The 8,938-nt window shown below is 40.0% G+C and overlaps 1 protein-coding gene across 1 annotated transcript; it reads right to left on the reverse strand.

Moving 5' to 3' along the window:
- Positions 1-2,474: 2,474 nt before the first annotated feature.
- On the reverse strand, positions 2,475-3,203 carry LOC131244345 (EPIDERMAL PATTERNING FACTOR-like protein 1). Its single transcript, XM_058243969.1, has 2 exons — positions 3,085-3,203; positions 2,475-2,991 (listed from the first exon to the last, which is right to left on the reverse strand). Exons 1-2 carry the CDS (start codon positions 3,175-3,177, stop codon positions 2,740-2,742), a joined length of 345 nt encoding a protein of 114 aa, XP_058099952.1. The 5' UTR covers positions 3,178-3,203; the 3' UTR covers positions 2,475-2,739.
- Between the last annotated feature and the right edge of the window lie 5,735 nt (positions 3,204-8,938).

An 8,938-nucleotide genomic window follows, 5' to 3' on the forward strand; every position in this document is an offset into this window, starting at 1 on the left:
TACAAGCTGATGGAGACAATTGAGAATATAGAATCACTTGAATCTAATGTAATTGTGATTTGGATTTCAATGCATTCTAAATATAAACTTCCAAACAAGCCCTTAAGGAAAAAAAAAATCACTTACGAGCTGATATTGAAGATATAGAGCATTGATAATATGCAGGCAATTAATGAACCACAACTTCTGATATCGTACCATTTCTTCAGCCAGCATGCCACTCGTGCGGGACATCAACACCATGAAAATGGATATATCCTTCACCTGATGCAGACATCAGGCCTTTCTGCTATTCAAATGAGCCAAATCTTTGATATCAATGGACAGCCAATGGTTTGACATAACATATATATGTGGCTTGCGTGGTGATCTGATCAGCCTGATTTTTTTAGAAGGATGATATTCAGGGTGGGACATCCCGTTTTCATGGTGTGCTAGTACATCCTATACAAATATTATGTTGGTTGAAAAGATGGGAAGGTGCCACAAGTCAGCTCTCTAAGAATTATACCAATGTTCTCTAATCATATATAACGTGTGGCTTACCCAATGAGTGGGCCGGTGCGGATGCAAATGGGCATCAGACCGACTGGATGGACTGGATTTTGCATCATGTATGGCATGCTATTACTTATGGCCACGTGTAGTATTCTACTCTAGCACCCTTCTTGATTGCATTCATGTTCGTTGTGTTACCAGGTAACATTGGTGTGTCCACATTTCAGGAAGAGCCCTGTCATTCTTCTGCATCGAGAGAGAGAGAGATGAATTGTTTATGACCCTGTGTGGCCGTGTGAGGGATTTGAATGGGACACATGTCAGATGTCAGATATTAGCCTGTGCAAAGCATGCTTAAAAGCTATTGGGTTGAATATAGACTCAACAGGGTGGATTTCTCACAAACGTCACATCACAGTGGCACCACCTAGGTTCCCAGTGTAGGAACTAGCTGCAAGAAATCCCTGTCCCATTTACATGAAGGAAGCACTATAAATGCCTATAAAACCATACATTCTTTTTATATAACTGTCCACTTAATAATTGGACGGCCCAACAGAACAGATCAGCTCAGGCCAAAATCTGGGCCTAATTTCATGCCAGTGCCCAGAATTCCAGCCGAGTTTATAGGCATCTAGTTTAATTAATTTTGTGATACAAGCATGCAAATGAGAAATGACAAAAATACTTGCTATTCCTTGGCAAGCGAGCTAGAGCACGAAACCCCTAGGTCCACCTCTCTACGACAGGCGGGCCCAGTTGACTTGTCATTTTGGACTGTCCATTTAGCTTTACATGGGAATGGTTCAAAACAAACGTGGATCAAATTATCCTAGCCATCTAATTGGTGTCCTTTAAATCGTAGAAAAGTGATTACCATCTCCTTCTTAGAAAAGAAACAATAACAATTTCGAAGTCATACAACGGATGGATCATACATGTGACATAATCATGGCATTATTTAAATATCTCATCACCACACATAACTTATAGATCACAAATGCTTCATATATCTCACATATGTGAGACACGTGCGATGGTAATCTCTCTTGACGGTTAGGTGCAAACTCCACTGGAGTGCTTAGCAGCAACCCTAGAAAATCATGTGCACACGAGCGAAATAGACCCACACGCATATACACTAACGAAATTTAAGAGAGATGCCAGATTCTTTATTAAAAGAATCTCTTTCCCTGATGCACTTTCTACGCCAAGGAAAGGTCCATTTAAACGGTGTTACCCTGACTGTATGGGGCCACCTTGATGAATTTGTTGTACATCCACGCCGTCCATCTGTTTTTACAGATCATTTTAGGTGGTGATGCCAAAACTTAAGGAGATATAAATCTCATGTGGACCATACCACTGGAAATAGTGGTGAATGACCATTAAAAACTTTTTGTGGGCCAAAAAAGGTTAGGATCATGCTAATATTTGTTTTTTCCCTTCATCCAGGTCTTCTTGACCTTATCAAAAGGTTGGATGGAAAATAAAAAATACGTAAACATTAAAGTAGGCTCTAGGAAGTTTTTAATGGTAGGGCATTCAATCACCACTGTTTCTTATGGTGTGGTCAATCTGAGATTTGGATTTACTTAACTTTCGGGACCATCTCCTAAAAGACGCTGCAAAAACGAATGGACGGCATGGATATACAGAGTATCATCAAGGTGGACCCCTCAGTAAGTGTAACACCCACTAAAGGAGAATTACAACCCACTTTCTGGTTTTTATTAATGGACTGAAAAATACATAGCAAGAAAATAAACATAAACAAAACCAAAGCGAAGAGGGCCCACACATGACACCCATGAGATTACTAATAACGCTTAACAACCAATTCTCCATCTTCAAACCACTTTGTATAGTGTCAGTGAGAGATTCATATGTAAAATGGGCAATGCGCACCCCAAGCAGTATAGGATCCCTAGAAGATGAGATAGAGAAATGAATGAGTGCACTGCACCCACACAGTAAAATAGTAAAAAAAACCCATCAAGACGGTAAATAAATATTGAAACTCGCAGGCATTTACAGCTCCTGTACAGCGTAATAGCGTATAATATTTTTCCAAGTCTAATGAAATCCCACACAAGTAGTTTGCCATTGTCTCTACAGAATCCTATCGAAATGTTAGTACTTAGTAGTTTTACAAACCCATCTTAGAAACAAATCATCTGACAAATCCATGGTTCCCAATCCCTTCAAAATGAACTTTTTCAGCCCACCCAAAAGCTCCTACTACGGATTGAAAAGGTGATCCCGACATTCGCATTTCCACGCCAACGGCTTGTAATTTGAATATAGATTGCCAATCGAAGACGATAGTGTGTCCGTAGGAATTGAACTCTGCGAGCTGGGTTCGACAAAGCCGTCGTGAGCTGGCAGTGTTGGAACCTGCACTGCCATGCACGGGTTGCACTCGTTGCACCGGTTGTGGCAGCTTGGTGGGGTGGAACCCAACCGCATCTCTTCATCATCCAATGCCAATCCCTACAATAAATGATAAATTAAATCATGTTGAACAAAATGACGTGTGTGCGCGTGTGACCGAGATGAGCAAATGAACGTCCCAGATCGTCTTACCGGAGAATCGGCAGTGGGCCATCCATGGATGCTACATGACAGAACAAAACGGAGGAACATTACAGCTAAGGCTATGTTGCAGAACCATCTCATCTCACCATGAAGTAGAAGAAAGAACAAGCCCAAAACCGTCTTATACCGCTTCTTTCCGTGGAGGGTTTTGTAATGGTGGGAAGATGGTGGGGCCCACTTGGTACATAAGCTTTTATGTGGTCCCACATCTACGAGCGAGAGGGAGCAGAGAAGTGAAAATAACTGGACGTGGGAGTGGAACAATTGAGGAGAATGGACGTCAGACAAACGACGCAAGTTCTTACGGTAGAGCCGGTAGAACCGGAATACAGTAGAGCCATATCTCTAAACAGTATACGTGTCAGATTTATGCATCAATCGGTGCCATCCATCTAGTGGTACTTGTAATGAGTAGGTTAATTTTTTTAAAATGAAAGTACTAGCCATCATCATTTTATTCAACGGCTAAACGATTATTCTTTGCTACAGCCCATTTGAAGGCCTTGATCAGATAGGTAGGATTATCCATCCTGGATAAATTTTAAATTATTTTGCATCTAGAGTAGGGATGACTAGAGGACAGTCTATAATAATAGGAGACCTTCCACATGGACGGTCTAGAGATGGTTGTATATATTCCGGTTCTCCTCTCTCAGGTCCTTGATAGCCGTGGAGAAAACGATGGGAAGTGGGTTTGAAAAGTTTGCTGCGGTTTACATGAATGAAATAAATAACCCAAATCGGTTTTGCTTCAACATACGGGCTCGAAATCCATTAATTAATAGAGAAAAGCTTTAATACTCTGACATTGTGTGATGGATGGTACGCTGGCGCCAAAAATTACTAAGAAATTGCATACACCCACCTCGTATGGATATACAATGAACAAAGATTATTCTCATTCGATCATCTAATTATCAGATCGTCAGACATCTGTTGGACGGTTAAAAATAGTTCCATCAAATGGTTTAAATTCAACAAACAAGAGTGTGCCCAAATCTGAGGTTAGGGTTGTTTAAACAATCTAATTCTGTGACTATAACTTACCAAGGGTCCTACTAATTCGTTTTAATTTGAGTGAATGTCCAATATTACCGGTTGCTTGGGTAAGTGTTTTGATGAAGTATCAAATACCATGATTTTTCATGCTATGGAGATTGATTCCGCTATGGTCCTTGGACGTTGGAGAATATATTCATCGATGTCTTAAATCTGTAAATTAACAAGTTTGTTGATGATAATTTCAATGCCATCGAGCATACTTTCGATGCCATTAAAAAATTTTAAAATTTATTGAATTTGTTGTTAGACACTTTAAGTGCCGTGTTCGATGACCTGCTCTATGCCACCAATAAAATTCAAAATTTTTACGTTTAGTCGTGAAAACATTTTAGTCATTAATTAGATGTTATCGAAATCTCATTAAAGATGTCATCAAAGTGGTTTCGATGCCATTTATGGTTTGTTGATGCCATCTCATCAAAGATGTCATTGAATGTATGCGCAGAGTTACACAGAATTGCGTATCTTTCGATTTCAATTATAATCCTTTCTAAGGCTATATATAGAAGTGTAACCAAGAATGAAGTATATCAATGTAGTTTTTAATTTGTTTCTAAGGTTTTCAAAGATTTATAAGAAAAGACTCGAGGCTTGTTCAAAATGGATATTCCTTTTATCTTTTATAATTTTTGTTTTTGTAATGATACATGTACCATTGTTTTTTTCAAAAAGAACTTTTTTATGTAAAATTCAAAATATTAGTGCTTGTGTTTGATTGTTGCTATTTAAATATTTGATTAATTATGTGCGCTTCCCCAGTCCCCCAAGTGCAATAAGCTCATTTGATTGCCGCTTTGTGTGTGTCATCTAACCTGTCTATAATGGTGGATCTGCGGCGAAAGTTGGATGATGGTTCCCACAAATGGCCTTAGTTTATTGATTATTTGACTGCTGAGTATGGCCCAAGTAGACATTCGTTTTTTGGAATTCGGAGAGTCTATTTTTCGTGGCTCCAGAAGGAACGGATTGGCTACTCCCCCTGACACCAGCCCCGTGGCTGATGGTCGGTGATCTGTGGGCCCCACCATGATGTATGTATTTCATCGATTCCGTTCATCCATTTTTAAAGATGATTTTAGGACTTTTTCCCAAAAATGAGGGGGATATAAATCTCAGGTGGACCACACCACAGGAAAACAATAGTGATTGGATATCCATCATTTAAATCCTACTAAGGCCCACTGTACTGTTTATTTTACATCCAATCTGTTGATTAGGTCATAAAGACCCAGATGAAGGGAAAAACAAAGATCGGCTTGATCCAATACTTTTATGGGCCCCAAAGGGTTTTTAATGGTTGACGTTCATTCAACACTGTTTCCTATAATGTGGTCCAGTTGAGATTGGAATATACCTCTTTTTTCCATAATACCGTAAAATGATCTAGAAAAATAGATGGATGGCATTGATGAAACACATACATCACGGTGGGGCCCACGGAGCACCGATCACCAGCCATCGGCGGGTGGCACGGAGAATAGCCAATCCGCTTCCGGCTCTAGATGGAGGTGTCAGTCAGTCAGGAGATCTTTAGGGTCTGTTTGAGCGGTGGGATTAGAAGGGATTAAGTGGGATGGGATTTAAAAAACATACTTATTACCCGTGGCAGGAATTGTCCCCTGTTGCCATGGGATAAGATTAATGTCCAGCTTTGTTGATAATACGGTGGTACATTGAATGGATATACCTACTATCATTTGAAATTATTGAGAATAACACATGTGTTATATATAAATTGTTCATTTATTTTGTAACCTCATTTTATGAAATGGGCATAAAAATGAGGTAGATCAAAAACTTAAGTGGCCCCAAAGATGTTTTCAATGGTAAGTATTCAATCCCCTTTGCTTTCTATGGTGGGGTCTACTTGAGCATTAGATTTACTTGATTTTTTGGCCCATGCTCTAAAATAATCTCGATAAACGGATGGACGGTGTGGATATAGCTCACACATCATAGTGGGACCTACAACAACTTGGAATTAAAAGGGATTAGGTGGGATGGGATTCATCTGGTCGTGTGCCAATTCCACTCCATGTTTGGAAAGAATGGAAAAGCTTGGAATTACATTAGATAGAATTGCATTGGGTCCCGTGCCAATTCCACTCAATGTTAGAAAGTTGTTGTAGGTCCCACTATGATGTGTGAGCTATATCCACACTGTCCACCCATTTATCGAGATTATTTTAGAGAATGGGCCAAAAAATCAGGTAAATCTAATGTTCAAGTGGACCCTACCATAGAAAGCAACAGGGATTGAATACTTACCATTGAAAACTTCTTTGGGGCCACATAAGTTTTGAATTTGTCTCATTTTTAGGCCCATGCCATAAAATAATGTTACAAAACAAATGAACAGTTTAGATATAACACACGTGTATTATTCTCAGTAATTTCAAATAATGGAGGGTACATCCATTCAATGTACCCACGTATTATCAACAAAACAGGGCATTAATCTTATCCCATGGCAACAAAGGACAATCCCTACCATGGGTAATAAATATGTTTTTTTAATCTCATCCCACGTAATCCCTTCTAATCCCACCGCCCAAACAGACCCTTAGGGGACGCGGATTAGCCACTGACAGGTTGAGCAGCGAGACTGGCCAACGTCATCAAGTTATGTGTGCCCTACCATGATGTATGTTTTGTATCCACACCGTCCATACATTTTGAGATATCATTTTAGGGCTTGATAAAAAGAATGAGGCAGATCCAAGGCTGGAGTGGACCCCACCACAGAAAACGGTGGAAAGAGTGACGCCCACTGTTGAAACTTTCCAAAGTTCTACCGTGATGTTTTTTTGAGATCTAACCGTTCATGTGTTAATGCGGACATGAAAGAAGGGAAAACACGCATATAAGACTTTTGTGGCCCTTAGAACTTTTTAATGGTGGGCGTCACTCTCCCCACTGTTTTCTATGGTGGGGTCCACTCGAGCTTTGCATCCGACTTAGTCTTTGTATGATGCCCTAATATGATCTCTCTAAATGGATGGACGGTGTGGATACAAAACATACATCATGGTGGGCCTACAAAAGTTGGTAACGTCACTTTAATAGCAAATCTTACTACTCAACCTGCTAGTATCTAGTCCGCGTCTATCTTTAAGCATAGTTCCAGATTAAGCCATGACTTGCCATAATTGAGAACCGGTTGTATTAGGCCATGACTTACCTGTTAGTGAGATTTGGAATCTCGCTGACACCAAGCTATGTGGGGCCACTGCAATACTTGTGTTATATCCACCCCATTTATCTGTTTTGCCCACTCATCTCTGGACGAGCTTCCAAATATGAGGAAGATCCAAAGTTGAAGTAGGCCACGGTAAAGGAATAAGTAAGGGTGGAAATACCCATCATCGAAACCTTATTAGAGTGCACTTTGATGGCTGTATGCCATCAAACCCGTTCATAAGTTGATTACCACCTTGACAAAGGGAAAGAAAAGATATCAGCCCCATCCAAAACTCCTTTGGCCCTAAGAAGGTTTCAATGGTGTGAGTTCAATCCTCTACTAGTGTGGCCCACTTTAGGCTTTCATCTACCTCGTATTCAGGCTTATGCATTAAAATGACCAGAGTGGATATAACACACATTACCGTGGGCCCAACAGAACTTGGGGCTAAAGGGGCTCATACTTTAAAATGATATGAAAAAAGCGATGTACTGTGTAGATATACAAATACATCATGGTGGGCCGCACACAGATCTGTTCGTTAGTAAAGATGGGCGGGAGCAGTTCACAGTCTTCTTTGGATGAGAAGAGAACAGAGGAGTGAAAGGCTCTAGTTTGTTCACCGTTCATTTCTTTTCATTGAAAGGGAGAGATGGATGCTGTTTGTTTTTCTGATATTTGGATTGAATCATTACATAGAAAAATTAAAAATTAAAACAAAGTAGAGAAAAGGTTGAAAAGGGGAAGAGTTAAACTCGAGTAACACCCAGTGGGTGTTATTCTCACCGTGGGCCCACCTTTCGTATCCACGCCGTCCATACGTTTTTCCAGCCTATTTTAGTATATGCTGTAAAAACTTAATTAATCCAAATCTTAGGTGGATCACACCTTAGGAAACAATGGTGATTGAATGCCCAGCATTAAAAACTTCCTGGGGCCCACCGTAAGCATATTCGTAATTTTTTTTTTTTAATCCAACCCGTTAATAAGGTCAAACAGATATGGATGAAGAGAAAATACAAATATCATCTTGATCCAAAACTTTATGACCTATGTTGGGGGAAAAATAGTACAAGTCCGAAGGTTCAGATATGGAATGGACCAATTCTATTAACACCACCCGGTGATCTGAGGCAATAAGCCCAACCGAGGCAGGTAAGTAAAAAGCCTAAAGGAGAGACTTAACTATGGTTCCGGGAAATAAATCCCGACTGAAACTTACAAAGTCATGAGCCACAAGGCTAAGTATATAAGATGCATAAAGTTAACTCAGCAAACGAAGAAACAACATCTAAAGAGGCCGATAAAAGTCCAAAGCTTGAAGCCACCCAATTGACTATAAAATCGACCCATGTTTAGGTCGGTTATAGAGTCACTATCGGATTAAGAAAGAATATCAGTTACTGGTCTGTTCCGTTTCATCCGACAGATAGCAAATAGTTTATCCTTGTATCCAGCCGAGTCCCACTCATTATCAGACTCGGTTAGGGCCGAGCCAAGTAAAGGAAAGACGGTGTAAGTGGAAATACTGTCTCGAAAATCCAGTAGAAGGTGATATCGAAGATCTCGGGATTGGATGGAGTTCAAAAACAGATCAAA

The sequence above is a fragment of the Magnolia sinica genome, chromosome 4 (genome assembly GCF_029962835.1).
Source record: "Magnolia sinica isolate HGM2019 chromosome 4, MsV1, whole genome shotgun sequence".
NCBI classification, from domain to species: Eukaryota; Viridiplantae; Streptophyta; class Magnoliopsida; order Magnoliales; family Magnoliaceae; genus Magnolia; species Magnolia sinica.

Excerpts from the sequence above, each read along its gene's own strand:
- LOC131244345 (XM_058243969.1), bottom strand. The coding sequence starts at position 3,177 with ATGAGATGGTTCTGCAACATAGCCTTAGCTGTAATGTTCCTCCGTTTT. Across the intron at positions 2,992-3,084 it reads GGCCCACTGCCGATTCTCCG|GGATTGGCATTGGATGATGA; the intron begins GTAAGACGATCT and ends CATTTATTGTAG.